We start from the raw sequence: 15,436 nt of genomic DNA on the forward strand, positions 1-15,436 counted from the left end.
ACAGGCACCTGAAAGCCTGCACTGACACAGCGAAAGCATCCCCGCCTCCAGTCCTCCTCCACCACCTCCTTTGCCGTGCCAGACAAATACAAACAGGGTTTTTCCGACACCCATTTCGCCCGGGACGGGGGATTTAGCACCCCCCTCCCCCCCCCCGTGTTTGGGTTTCGACACCATAACATGTACTGTAATGACTCAGCGGGTCCATTTGGATGATTTGGTTACGATCCCAAAATGACATTACTTACTGTGTAGGCCTGCTTTTATATCTGTTGGATCAGAACATATCAATAATATAATCCACCACTCGACGGAGGGGGAACACAGATCCTGTGCCGTCGGTAAAACACAATGGTAAAATACATACACACACATAATTACATTGGCCTATACCTTTGTGCCCAACTTCCCAAGATCATCTGTTAACAATTCCCTATCAGTCATGTGATCTATTACATCACAATACCCACACTGTACATCATTTGGTGTTCATATATTCAGAACGGATAAGGACTAGTACTACAACATAACACTATACCGTAAAACAATACAACAGGGAGGGGGCAACGGGCTCTCACCTCCGTCATGGTGGGGTACTTGAACAATACAACAGGGAGGGGGCAACGGGCTCTCACCTCTGTCATGGTGGGGTACAATACAACAGGGAGGGGGCAACGGGCTCTCACCTCCGTCATGGTGGGGTACTTGAGCGGAGCCGAAAGCTTCTGCTGTCCATCGACGTAGATGTAAACCAAGCTCTGACCGAACGGCCTCTTGCCGGGCACGTGCACCACGCCAATGTTGTGCTGTAGACACACACACACACACACACACACACACACACACACACACACACACACACACACACACACACACACACACACACACACACACACACACACACACACACACACACACACACACACACACACACACACACACACACACACACACACACACACACACACACACACACACGAAGTAAAGCGACACGCGCACACACCAGAGCCAATCTTTCCTTGACATGAAAAAGTTTGAGCACCACTGATATAGAAACATTCAGAAAACTGTCAGGATTTAGAAGACATTTTTGTAGAATCTGGTCTCAGTCCTAAATGGTTAATGACTCACCCACAGGGAGTCACAGAAGCAGTAATCTGGCAGCATGACCGTGACGTATTCCTTCTTGGTGCACACGGCCACCACCAGGACCCCCGCCGAGCTGATGAACGCCTCGAAGCCCGTGCCCCCTGGAGTGAAGAAGCTACACGGGAGACAGAAGGACAAGTGAAAGTGAGAAGACACACCTAGCAAGCATTGTTTTTTGTCTTTTTTCCTACATTTGTTTTATATTTATTATTATTTCAAAACATTTAAAAAAAAACATTCCCAAAAAAGCAAAACTTTTCATGAATTAATATAAAAAAATCCAATGATTTTTTTCAGTAATGTCATGAAGAAATGACAAAAGGAAATTTCAGTAAGAAATTCCATGAATTAGAACATATTTAAGTAGTGAAAATAGCCGATCTACAAGCTTACAGTACAACATGGCACAAAGCGACAGAGCTTGTAGATCTGCTATTTTCACTATTTTGGGTCCCACAAATACCTAATTTCTGTTTTGACCACTGGTCTAGTGTAATCGTGGGCGCTACGCTCCCTCTGCCAACCTGGGGAGAGCAACGGACTGACCTCATGCTTCCTTCAGTGCACGAGGAGTCCAAGTCGCTTCTTTTTACCTGACAGGGGGGAGTTTCCCTGGTTGGACGTAGCGCGTGGAAGGAACACGTTATTCCAACCCCGTTCCTTTCCCCTCCATCAGGAGCCCCGGCTGGCCAGGGGGAGGCAGTTTAGGCCCCATTTACACTGGCAGCCAAATCCAGCCTGAATCAGCTCTGTGCCCCATCCAGATTGGAATCTGATTTATTTAAATAAGTCTAAACACAAACAAGTCACATGGAATCAGATTAGTTCCAATGTGACTTTGAGACCAGGATTACTGCATGTTTTTGTGAGGGAACACGGGGAGAACATGCAAACTCCACACAAAAATACCCTTTAGCTAGCCAACCTAGTGTTCTTAACCACTGAAACGCACTAGCCTTAGTGAAACCAACCTGAGCTGAACTGTATCGTGTGACATTTTTTATCCCGTCTACAACAAATCTCTTAGTGTCAATGGTGTCACTGTCACATGCACATGCAAATGTTATAGTTTGTGTGTTAGCTCGCCAAAGATCACAAGCACCAGAGCCTCTGCGGATACTTTTGAGTGACAAAAATGAGGCGTCATTAATTCTGGACAAAAGACAATCAATTTCGCTTCCTCTTTGCTTCTCTCCCTAGATCGATTTGGCTGAATATTGTTCCGAACAGCCACAAATCAATATTGAGTGCCGTTTTGAGAAATACATCACATTTGAGATGATTAACTGCTTTTGTGGATAATTAACTCTATGTAGCATTCGGAGGTTGTCTGGCTATGCGAGACTACCTCACCTGTACAGCTGCTTCCTCTTGTCGCCCTTGCTGGGCGGTCCCTGCTGGTCCTGGTCCAATGACAGCCAGGCCAGGAAGCTGAAGGCGGAGCCGGGCCAGCGCTGCACCGTGGGCACCGCGATTCCGGCCATGCTGGGCGACAGGTCGAAGTATTGCATGGCGCTCTCCAGGCCCTGCTTCCTCACCATGGCGAGCAGGGCCCGGAGCGCCGGCGCCACGTAGGGGTGTGGCCGGCCGGCCTCGGGCGGCCGCAGCAGACGCAGCAGGCCCAGGAGCTCGCGGGCACCGAGCGACTGCGAGCCCAGCGAGCCCAGCAACGCCAGCAGGCTCTCTGCGGAGGCGCGGCTCAACTGTCCGTGGCTCTCGAGGGCGGCCAGCGCCCGCAGGGCCATGGCAGCGTTTACACAGGTGGCACGCGTCCCGCGGTTGAGGCAGCAGAGGCGGCGCAGCCAGTCGGCCGTGAAGAGCTGCAGCTCCGAGGAGTCGAGCTCCGGCAACCACTGCACCAGCAGCAGCAGCGGGTCCACGTTGCTGATTCCCAGGATGCCCACGGACGAGTGCTCGCCCTCCACCGCCTGCACGCACGCACAGACACGAACACACACGCACACGCACGCACGCACAGACACACACGCCCACACACACACACCCGACACGTGGGTTCAAGTTGAAGATTGGATGGCAATGTTCAGACCACCAAACAGTCAGACAGACAGCAAAGTAAAAAAAATACGTCAAACCTCTGTCGCACGCGATTAGTACTTTACTTACTTTATTTGTTTATTTCGATGGGACAGTGCATATTAATGGACATTACATACAAATGCAATGTAAATATAGCGAATTCCCTGCACAAAACGAAACAGGCAGGCAGTGAAGCACATTACAGTACGAGACAAAGCATGAAAACATATGAGAAACAAAGTGCAAGGTATAAAGTGCAGTGACGCCGTTGTTGCTATCTTGAAAACCATTTATCTTTGGCTTCAATTTGGCTTAAGGAAGACACAGACAACTACAGGCACGACAGACAGGCCTCTCTTACCATGTTCATGAGTTCCTTGAGCAGGTGTCTGGACGGCTGGCCCAGGGACACCAGCACCTCGTAGAGGTGATTATAACCGATCCGTTCCTTGAACACCTCCTGTATGGGACAGACGGGTGAGAGAGATGTCTCTGTGAGCTTTGCGTTTGTGGGACAGCTAGGTCAGTGGTTCCCAAACATTTTCGTGTCACGACACCCAAATCAACATTTATTAGGCCACGGACCCCCCATTTGAAAACATATGCCAGTGACCCAGATAAGGGAGGATTTTTACGGCTCTATAGCAGTGATTCCGAAACATTAATTTCATGGACCCCCAGTTTCACACGCATTATGCTACGGACCCCCGATTTAATGGCATTTCTATCTCTGGTACCCCAATTTATATTGTAAAACCACTGTTAATTTAACTCTGAGAGTGTACAAATGGAACCAAATGGACCCGTTAGGGTCCATTTGGTTCCATTTGTACACATGTTTGTACTTTTGTATATTTTTCTACTGTCTGAATATGTGATGTGAATTGTGAATATGTGTCTATTTGTATGTCTGTTTTGAGTGCACTGAAACAAATTCCAATCAACTCTGTTGACATGGCAATAAAGTCTTGAATCTTGAGTACGCTTGACTACTTACCTTTGCAGCTGGTGATTTGTGCATGACCGTTGTCAAGGCTTTGATGGTTGCTATGGCGAGGGAGTCCAAACGCCCCTGAAACACCTGGGAGGAAGAACATGGCATTGTCGAGTCACTAGCCCGTCAGGAGGCCTGTTGCCGGCGCAGTGGAGGGGGTGGGGGGTGAGGGGGGTGTGACAGCAGTGTGATCGGACGTGAATGAAGTCTCCTTTTATTCCAGCAGACTATGTTCGACCCTACACAGTACACAGCACTTTGGCATGCACAAAGCTTAAAGGGACACTTCACCCTTTTTGCCAAATAATATATATCAATGACGTTTATAAGATTTAGAACACTTTCCTGGCGTTATTTTTTGTGTAATCTCTGGGTTTAGATATTTTAGATTAACGGGTGGCTCTGACGTCAGAGACACTGTTCTACTTCACTTCCGGACTACAGTTGTCTCCTCACAATGCAGCTAGACCAGCCCCAAAACACAGCCGTCACGGACACTGCGATTTGTTCCACCTACAACCTTCGTTGACCGCACCCCCACATGCGCATTTGTTATTGTGTTTGTGTCATGTCGCCGTCGTCAGCAGAGCAGCACCAGAGAGACGCGCTATGTTGCCACGAATCCCCCCCCCAACTCTAGATTTATTATAATGATATGAAGTGACTTGCCATAAACCATCCATTAACTCCCCATTCATCCAATTTGCATCTGCTTGTATTAAACAACATTAAACTCACCAACATTGCAGCTGTAGGGAAAGCTTGAATATCCACTTTAAAACTGCAAAGCTTTTGTTTCATAAAAATCCACCGAATCTTTTTCCCACTCAGCTCTGCACTTAGTTTTTCTTCTTTTTTAGTTCTATCTCACTACTAGAACTTTCTGACTCTGAGGTAGATAAGAGTTTTGGCTGTCAACAGCATCCATTTGTTTTTTCAATGTTGTGGACCGGAGCGTGGTGAAATAGTTGCTAAGATACGATACTGCATAGTGATTGGCTCTGCTGCATGCTTATGAAGAGTACTGACCAATGAGCTGAGCCTAGCGCCCTTCCAGACACCAGGTTTCAGTGTCTTGCTTTCCTGTTCCTATAGCTCAGTCGGCTGCCCCTTCTTATTACTGCATGGGAGCGAGTGACTGAGAATCACCATAACGCGCTGTCATTTTTCCACGAGCCCAAACAGCGATGCCAGCCTGCCGTTGAAACCTTCCGCCGTCCCAGCGACAGTTCTACAGAACCTGCCGAGGCGGACAGGACTAGCCTACAATCATGGCATTTAAACATGCTCTTCTGTTTATAATCTTAACACTGTGACACGTTTAAAAAGTGTTAGGCCTACAAGTAAGTGTTTAGAACCGTGGCAACACTACACAGCGCGTCTCCTCTGAGTTGTTTTTTTCTGTATACACTGGACGGCAACATGACACAAACACAATAACAAATGCGCATGTGGGGGTGGAGTCAACGAAGGTTGTAGGTGGGTGGAACAGTGTCCGTGGGGCTGCAGTGTGAGGAGACAATGTAGTCCGGTAGCAATACGGAAGAGTGTCTCTGACGTCAGAGCCACCCGTTAATCTAAAATATCTAAACCCAGAGATTACACAAAAAATAATGCCAGGAAAGTGTTCTAAATCTTATAAACGTCATTGATATATATTTTTTGGCAAAAAGGGTGAAGTGTCCCTTTAACGCTATAACGCCTTTGCATGGTAAAAAATAATAATGATATGTAGTCAGCAAAAACAATAAAATCAATAAATACTGTAGATCGCAACATGCAATCACCAGGGTTCCCACACATTTTTACCAATGAATTTCCAAAACTTTTCCAGAATATTTAACCCAATTTCCCGGCCTATATAACGATCATTCAGCACAATAATGAATATCTTACTCCTATGTGCAATGCACAAAGACAGGCAGTGGAGCAACAATAAAGCATAGAATATAGAATTCTATTCCAAATTTTTTGCCAAATGTTTTGCTACACCACCTATCCTAGGCGCCACCTATAGGAGCACGCTGCAGCACCTTGTGAGCTTGTAGATCTGTTGTTTTTGTCACATACGTACTGGTACACATTAGGCTGCAATCACACTGCCCATTTGGTGAATAACGAATATTTTGTTATACATGTTTTGGAAAAAGTTATTTATTAACAAAAATCAATTGCCAAAAACAAAGCATAACGTAAAGCAAAACTATTTTTTCCAGAACCCATGATAGATTCCGAACCTTTTCCTGGAGTCTGGAAAAGTTTTTTTTTTTTTTTTTTTTTTAATATTTCCAGGAATTTCATGACCGTGGGAACCCTGAACCACGCTTGCGGGAATAAAAAGGAGACTTACATGCACGTCGAACATGTGGAATTATTTGGGTGTGAGACCCTGTGAGTAAAATCATCATCAGTGACCTTAGATCCCAGATTATCGGTGCTCGTGTTTGGAGGGAGGCTGTGCAGTAACAGCTTTTACTGCGGTAGTTGTGTGTGGAGGGCGGGAGACTCTCCGATAGGGCTGTCACAATTACACATTTAACTTGACGATTAACTGTCACGCAAATAATTGCGATTAACGATTGAATTGAGTTTTTTCACATTGAACATTGGAACGTTACAATTTGTATTTTTGTTTGCCTTTTAGGCTTCGTATTAACCCATTTTGGGCGGGAACCCCTTTTGGTGTTAGCATTACATTATGCTTTAGCTATTGAAAAATAGCAGATCTACAAGCTCATAGCGTGCCACCGAGTGGCGCGCTACGAGCTTGTAGGTCTTGTAGGTCTGTAGGACATAGAAACATAGCTTTTTCAGAAAACTGTCAGGATGTAGAAGACATTTTTAGAATCTGATCTCAGGTCAAAATGGGTTAAATTGCACAGGGCAGATATGACAAATAACTTATATATAACTTATATATACAAAGAAATCCCTGACATTTCAATTATATATTATTATTATTTTGTAAATAATTACAAAATAGCGTAAATAGTTGATCTCTCGTTTTTTTTTTTTGGACAATTTTCCAACATGGAAACGATTGACGATTACGCAAAAATAATTGCGATTATCTCAAATAATGTGACAGGCCTATATACTCTCCGAGATGCTCTCCCTTCCGACACCAGGAACGTCTGACAGGAGGAGGAAGTATATACAGCATACAAAAAAAAACACACCCAGTAACACCCACCTCCACACGGATAAAGACCCACAAACATCTCTCAAACAGGTGAAAAAAACCTCTCTTTCTTAATACAAAAACACCCACAACACGTAGAATGCAGCCCACATTAGAACACAAACACCAAACAAACCACGAGAAAAAATAATAATGACAAACAGAACAGAACAAACACAGCGCCGACCGTCCAGCTCCGTCCTTCACCGTCAACCGTGTTTTGAGGTCGCTAAATAAACCCAAGGATTCATGGCGCACAGGCGGTGATCAAGAAGCGCTTAATCAAACATTGTGGCACGGACTAGCTGGAGAGGGACTGTGGGTAAGGGAAAATAAAAAGGAGGACCCAGACCATGATCATCATCATCATCATCATCATCAAGTCCAGGCCATCACAAGCCACAGACTGCAGTGAGAACACAAGCCAGGCTGACAGCATGACAGCATTCCAAATGGAACCCAGAGTACGGTATAAACCACAGGAAAACCGGGGAGGAGTGATTGGTGGGAGTGATGGGGTGTGAGGGGTGTAAGGCGGGGGGGTAAAGGAAGTCAAACACGTGTGATGGGGGTGATAGGTGGAGGGGTTGGCGCGTGGGAGGCCGAGAGGTAACTCTACAGCAATGACACTGCAGGCTGAATGACCATTTTTGTGAAGTCATTCAAATACGTTTTTTCTAACTTGACTCCGACTAGATGTCAAGTTAGTTCTTCTACCTTTGATTCCTCACTTGTATTAGCACACATGGTCTACTCAACTACGCTAGCCGGGTTACCTGGAAACCAAATGAATACGCTGCATCGACCCCTAAAGTATCCAATTACAGCTGCTGCACGACGCGCGTTTGTTTCTGTGTGTGTGTGTGTGTGTGGGTGTATGTGCCTGTGCAGGTCAGTGCATGTATCCATCTGCGTTCATGTTAACCAGATCAATAGAAGGATTAACGTCTTATAAAAGTGGCCCTTTGTGTAAAGAAACCTGAATAACTGCACGGATGGAGAACAAGTTCATTGTGTTGTGTTGGATACAGCACATTCTAGAGAATGGACCCCATTAGTTTCCATTACTAAACACTACCCTATTCAGCCGGTCTACAGGTGAGCCGGACGGGGGCAGGTGAGTGACAGACAAGCCGAGCTCAGTGTCTCCACATGCAAACAAACACCCCCAGTCATTCGGCCAGGCCCGAGTTATAGGAGGGCATTAAGTAACGGACAACTGGAACCGTTAGAGGAATTTGAGTGGGACAAAGGGGGCTCTCAGGTTAAAGGTATAAGCTTGTGCAGCCAAGTGGAGGCTAGCCTTTTCTAAATCAGGATCACGCAGCTATGTGTCTGATAACATCGTCTAAGGTACAAAGTAAGGAGTTCTGGGCCTCACGAAAAGACCAGGCTCCTTAATTTTTTTTTACCAATGACAACATTAATACAGCAGGACACTCACTATGTTGCCTTGGTCCCCATGGAACACTATCACTTCATTATTGGCCCTGCCAGTGTATTGTAATGATACGAAGCCTATTACAGGCCAGGCCCTATCGAACAAAGCCTCAGCTAACTAGGCCAATGCGGGTCTTGCTGTGGAGTGGCCATCGGGCTCTGCGCTGGGTGGGGACAGGTGGGTGGTGGCAACAGCAGTAGCAGGTGAGGGGGGAGGAGGAGGAGGAGGGGGTGGTGTCAGGGGTGGGGGGGAGTTTAGAGGGGGGGGGGGGGGGGTGTTCTCGGCGGTACCTGAGTGTCCCTCTCTCCTGTCAGTAACCTGTTGTTGGTTATATCTTTCTGGTCCTTGTCAGCCGCCGTGCACCTAGCGTTAACCAGCTGACACAACAATAACATAACAACAGGCAACAGGTGTCAACTTTAACATCCAAATGTGTGTGCAGAGAAAGACAGAGAGAAGAGAGAGAAAGACATGGGAGGGGGTTTGGGGGACAAGAGAAAGGGGCGACAAAGGGTGGGAGGAGGAGGAGGAAGGTTGGGGGTGAGAGGTTAAAGGCGATGGTCCTTGGAGGGGGCTCTGGCTATGTGTTGGTGTTCCAGCAAGGCTGTGGGGGGAGGTTAACATGGAGGGGGCTCTGGCTATGTGTTGGTGTTCCAGCCAAGGCTGTGGGGGGAGGTTAACATGGAGGGGGCTCTGGCTATGTGTTGGTGTTCCAGCAAGGCTGTGGGGGAGGTTAACATGGAGGGGGCTCTGGCTATGTGTTGGTGTTCCAGCAAGGCTGTGGGGGGAGGTTAACATGGAGGGGGCTCTGGCTATGTGTTGGTGTTCCAGCGAGGCTGTGGGGGGAGGTTAACATGGAGGGGGCTCTGGCTATGTGTTGGTGTTCCAGCAAGGCTGTGGGGGGAGGTTAACATGGAGGGGGCTCTGGCTATGTGTTGGTGTTCCAGCGAGGCTGTGGGGGGAGGTTAACATGGAGGGGGCTCTGGCTATGTGTTGGTGTTCCAGCGAGGCTGTGGGGGGAGGTTAACATGGAGGGGGCTCTGGCTATGTGTTGGTGTTCCAGCGAGGCTGTGGGGGGAGGTTAACATGGAGGGGGCTCTGGCTATGTGTTGGTGTTCCAGCAAGGCTGTGGGGGGAGGTTAACATGGAGGGGGCTCTGGCTATGTGTTGGTGTTCCAGCGAGGCTGTGGGGGAGGTTAACATGGAGGGGGCTCTGGCTATGTGTTGGTGTTCCAGCCAAGGCTGTGGGGGGAGGTTAACATGGAGGGGGCTCTGGCTATGTGTTGGTGTTCCAGCCAAGGCTGTGGGGGGAGGTTAACATGGAGGGGGCTCTGGCTATGTGTTGGTGTTCCAGCAAGGCTGTGGGGGGAGGTTAACATGGAGGGGGCTCTGGCTATGTGTTGGTGTTCCAGCGAGGCTGTGGGGGGAGGTTAACATGGAGGGGGCTCTGGCTATGTGTTGGTGTTCCAGCGAGGCTGTGGGGGGAGGTTAACATGGAGGGGGCTCTGGCTATGTGTTGGTGTTCCAAGGCTGTGGGGGGAGGTTAATATGGAGGGGGCTCTGGCTATGTGTTGGTGTTCCAAGGCTGTGGGGGGAGGTTAACATGGAGGGGGCTCTGGCTATGTGTTGGTGTTCCAGCGAGGCTGTGGGGGGAGGTTAACATGGAGGGGGCTCTGGCTATGTGTTGGTGTTCCAGCAAGGCTGTGGGGGGAGGTTAACATGGAGGGGGCTCTGGCTATGTGTTGGTGTTCCAAGGCTGTGGGGGGAGGTTAACATGGAGGGGGCTCTGGCTATGTGTTGGTGTTCCAGCGAGGCTGTGGGGGGAGGTTAACATGGAGGGGGCTCTGGCTATGTGTTGGTGTTCCAGCAAGGCTGTGGGGGGAGGTTAACATGGAGGGGGCTCTGGCTATGTGTTGGTGTTCCAGCGAGGCTGTGGGGGGAGGTTAACATGCAAAAGGAGGCCAAAATGCTCGCTACAAAACATAAAGGCTACACCAGACCAAAGCAGAGGGAAAACAACAGCTAAAGAGCCTAAAAGCCCCCACTAGCGGCCCCTAGAGGTCTCCGTGTAATGGCAATCCTGTCATTACAATTTAAGACGTTGTATGTGCAAGTGGAAACGTTGGCCTATGGGTGGCGCTAGAGGAAAGGCCATGGAGTTGCCACATTCACTAGGATTCATCCTCCGGGGGAGCGTTCAGACACAGAGCTGTAAGATTACAAGATGCATATTTTGTTTGGGACCAAAGTGTGGATGACATCACCATCCAGTAGAACAGTAGAACACATGAGAGCCTACACGAGCAGTGCTGAAAACATCAAATGAGAAGGTTTCAAATATAACTAATGCACTGTCAATAAAATAGCAGATATGCCTTACAAATAATCGGTATATGGTTTTATCGATTCTGACATTTTCAATCTACGAGAGTCTATGGGCTCCATTTGTCACCGCTAAACCCCTTATCCCTAAACTTCTTTGCCTTTTTTACTATTTTGCTAAACATTTTTGAATAGTTAAAATGGCCAGTCTACAAGCTGACAACGTGTCAATGTAGATTGGCTAGTTGAACTATTCAAAAATGTTTTTCAAAATAGTAAAAAAGGCAAAGTTTAGGGATAAGGGGTTTAGCGGTGACAAAAATGGAGCCCTAAGGCCTAAGCCTCTAAGGTCTCATCCACGAAACAGCGCCCCTTTTCTTTGGCTGTCTGTTTGAACAGAAGTTTAAGCCAAAGGGGGCGCTGTTTCGCAGTTGAAACCAGAAAAAAACAGTAGAGATTCCGAGACAGAATGGATTAAATCACTTTTGAAACTACGGACCTACGGGTTTCAACAGCAGGGTAAGCACCTTAGGTTTTGCATTTTTACATGTTCAGAGCTCTACGGAGGCACAGGGTGCCGCGCTCACCACCATGAGGCGAGAGGGCTCATAGATTGAAAATGTCAGAATCGATAAAATACATCTATGTTGACAGTCTAAATCTTAGGCTACACCCCCGTCTCTAAGTAAAAAACGGTTCCAATATTCAAGAAATATCAGCCCACAAGATAAGACACCTCAAGTGCTTCTCGTTTTCTTCTTAATATACATATATAAAATAATTAAATGACATTACAGCTGGCTGGGCTTTCTGTGTGGTGGCTGGACATGAACAAACACAGAAACAACCACACAGGTCCAACTCAGTGTGGACATGAAAAGGAACACGAGGACCAGCACAGTGTAGCCCCAGTGGTTCCCAAACCTTTTAGCCGGGACTCTGAACTAGTGAAAACAGCAGATCTACAAGCTCACAACGTGTCACTTCACGTTATGAGCTTGTACTAGATCGGCTTCTTTAAAAGGGGAATTTCTCCCTAAACCTTTTTTTTACAAAAGTAAGTTGATAATTATGTATATTGACAAAAAAATAAAATAAATAATAATAAAGATATAGGGGAGCTGAAGCTGCAGCTGGAGATGAAGCTGCTGCTGGAGGGGTCTAACGCTAGAACTCCTATTCAATCGCCCAATTGGTTTTTGTTTTTTCATCTATTCTAGATGATGTGACAGCAACACTCCATGCATTGTTGACACTGCACTCTTCCTGGTCTACGTGAGCTGATGTTAGACCCCTCCAGGAGCAGCCTCAGCTCCTTCTGCTGCTTCAGCTCCCCTATATCTTTATTTCTTTTTAAATATTTTTTTTGGTCAAAATACATAATTATCAACTTACTTTTGTAAAAAAAAGGTTTAGGGAGAAATTCCCCTTTAACATTTGTTTTCTAATTCATGGAATTTCTTAGATTTTTCTTTTATTTCTTAATGAAATTACTGAGGGGGGGGGGGGGATCATTGCATTTGCATTGAATTCATGAAACAATGTTTTTTGAAAATGGTTCTGAAATAATAATAAAACAGAAAAGAAAATCAAATGACCCATAAAAATGTGTCCGCGACCCACACATGGGTCCTGCCTTCCGAGCCAGTGTTTGGGGAACCAGTGGTGTGGCCTTGACCCACACATGGGTCCTGACTTCCGACCCAGTGTTTGGGGAACCAGTGGTGTGGTCACGTTGCCTACCTTGCTGTTCTGCAGCAGTCGAGTCAGGTGCTCAAAACAGTTGCTGTTGAGGAAGATGGCTTGCAGGACAGGCCTGTCTGAACACAGGAACATGTCCCTGATGGTGTCTGAGAGGATGAAGGAAGGGAAAACAAAGAAACAAACAAACAAAAGAAGTTATTTTTTTAATATTTTGTACGTGTTTTTTTTTAAGATTTTTTGGAGTGTGCGTGCATGTGTGTGTTTTCTTTAAGTTTCTTGTAAGTTCTTTTTTAAAGTTTTTTCTTTTTAAGTTTTTTTTAAAGTTGTGTTTGTGTGTGTGATACAGCTGCGCCCTCTGGTGGCGGGCGGGTGGTGTTACAGCGTGACACCCAGACAGACAGACAGACAGACAGACTGCTGTTCTGCTAGGTCTCATAGTTAGTGCTCACTGTGTTCGCAATCACTGCGTTCGCAATCACTGCGTTCGCAATGACTGACACAAAATTACGTATAACAAGCAAATAATAAACAGGTGTCCCCTGTCCCACCAATGATGCTGTGCATGCATATACACACCAATGATGCTGTGCATGCATATACACACCAATGATGCTGTGCATGCATATACACACCAATGATGCTGTGCATGCATATACACACCAATGATGCTGTGCATGCATATACACACCAATGATGCTGTGCATGCATATACAGTGGGCTATTTAAACACACCATCAAGTTCATCTGCAAGAATGAAGACATCTACTAGGCAATAGCTTGTTTAATGGAACACGATTATGCTTAAAAAGTATTACCCTAAGCTTATGTGTGTGTGTGTGTGCGTGTGCGTGCACGCGTGCGAGCGTGCGTGCGATTATGCTTTAAAAATATTACCCTAAGCTTATGTGTGTGTGCGTGCGCGTGTGCGTGTGCGAGTGCGTGCGTGCGTGCGTGCGTGCGTGCGTGCGTGCGTGCGTGCGTGCGTGCGTGCGTGCGTGCGTGCGACACCTACAATGTCATCGGGTTAGGGTACAATTAGTTGCCACTCCTACCCTCGGTGGTATGAAAACAAATAAGCAAAGCTTTTGATGCCATGGTTTGTGTGAAGGATTCACAAAACACAGCTGAGGCAGAAGCTGCTTCTATTGTTACCGTAGCAACTACTGTAGGCGTTGAGGATCAAAGATTAATCAGGATTCAGCAACAGCGCTACATATTTGTCTCCTCAAATGTTTTCAGAAACATTTTTAAAATTAGGGTTTTTTATGATTCTGAATCCATTCCAAGCATTAGTTTGGCCCCAAAAACACTACTTGGGCTAAATATGGCCATAGCCACTTGCCCAAATGTGCCCAAAATATGCTGACCTCATCACATTTGTGATGATGGCTATATGCCGTTTTTAGCACAACGAGTGGTTTTTGTGCAAAACTAATGCTTGGAATGGATCAATGGATTCAGAATCATGCAAACCAACAACGAAGAAAGATCTTCTCTCTGTGACTCACTGTAGTGATTCCCCACCTTTTCTACAAAGAAAAAGGTGCTCAGATGGGTGGGCCGCGTGCATTTTAAAGATTAATCAATCGACTGTGTTCCGTCTTGGACCAATATAGTGTACTTTAAAGGTATATTCAGTGATTTCACTTAATTCCAATATCACTTATTTTTTTGTTTTGTTGTGATACTCCTCCCTACTATAGAGAGTGCTGACCATATAAGGAGTTCCTCCCTATCCCCAGTTCACCCCTGGGGGTCAAAAAACCGTAGGTTTCGTTTTTGGCTAGGTGGCCCAGCCTTCATCCAATCAGGATAGAGAGGGGCCTTCCGCCAATCATGATTGAGCGGGGGGCGGGCCTTGGTGTGTGTGCTGTTGGCCTGTCGTGTGTGTCTCCCACTGTAGTGCGTGCATGTGCACATCTTGTTACCGGGGCAGACCGGGGGGTTTCCAAATCACTGAATACTCCTTTAAGTTCCCATGTATCATAATGAAAAGATTCAAAACTCATTCTTCACAGTTTTGAATAAGGAATACCATGCTATTTGTTTCAATATTAAATGCTATATTATTAAAAACTTGTAGTTTTGCCATTTATTTGGTGGCCCACTTGCAACATCCTTAGTATAGGGCCCCACTAGCCTGATTATCAGACTGTAGCTTTCTTGAAGCTTCAGTCTGACATTGTCTCCTGTCTGAGCGATTTCAAGGGGGAGGGGATTAGAATTTCCCTCAACCAGTAGCCATTGGTGTTGTTTTTCCCTCCTTCCTCTGTGTGTTGCGCTGCGTGATGACGCTGAAAACGGGACTCGGCGCTGATTGGTTGTTCGTTAGACCCACCCCCACCACCGATTCTCATTGGATAATACATTTTTGTACCGAAGAAATTATAGGTTCACAGTGCAACACCAGACCAAGAGACGCAGTCCACTCAGAGAGTGGGCGGGGTCTTTGGGCTGGATCCAGGCTAGGGCCCCCCAGGGTTGAGAATGGCTGCTGTTACCTAGCTTACAGTGCTCTTACCTAGCATGTGCACTTGCAGCGCCACAAAGCGGCTCTCCCAGTTGTGGCCCAACGCGGGCGCTCGGCCCTTGGCCTGCTGCTGGGAGG

General features: G+C 46.8%; 1 protein-coding gene across 1 annotated transcript in view; it reads right to left on the reverse strand.

Annotated features, from left to right (window-relative positions):
• Window positions 1-15,436, reverse strand: part of nbeal1 (neurobeachin-like 1) — a 122,130-nt gene that overhangs the window by 62,951 nt on the left and 43,743 nt on the right. The window contains exons 9-16 of the mRNA XM_079495069.1: window positions 15,350-15,436; window positions 12,868-12,974; window positions 9,093-9,179; window positions 4,184-4,267; window positions 3,548-3,646; window positions 2,503-3,077; window positions 1,132-1,264; window positions 687-806 (exon numbers count right to left, since the gene is read on the reverse strand). The exon at window positions 15,350-15,436 is cut by the window's right edge and continues 283 nt beyond it. Coding sequence (XP_079351195.1) covers window positions 687-806; window positions 1,132-1,264; window positions 2,503-3,077; window positions 3,548-3,646; window positions 4,184-4,267; window positions 9,093-9,179; window positions 12,868-12,974; window positions 15,350-15,436 — 1,292 coding nt within the window. The remainder of the gene's footprint in view (window positions 1-686; window positions 807-1,131; window positions 1,265-2,502; window positions 3,078-3,547; window positions 3,647-4,183; window positions 4,268-9,092; window positions 9,180-12,867; window positions 12,975-15,349) is intronic.

The sequence above is a fragment of the Electrona antarctica genome, assembly GCF_951216825.1.
Source record: "Electrona antarctica genome assembly, chromosome: 24".
Taxonomy (NCBI): Eukaryota; Metazoa; Chordata; class Actinopteri; order Myctophiformes; family Myctophidae; genus Electrona; species Electrona antarctica.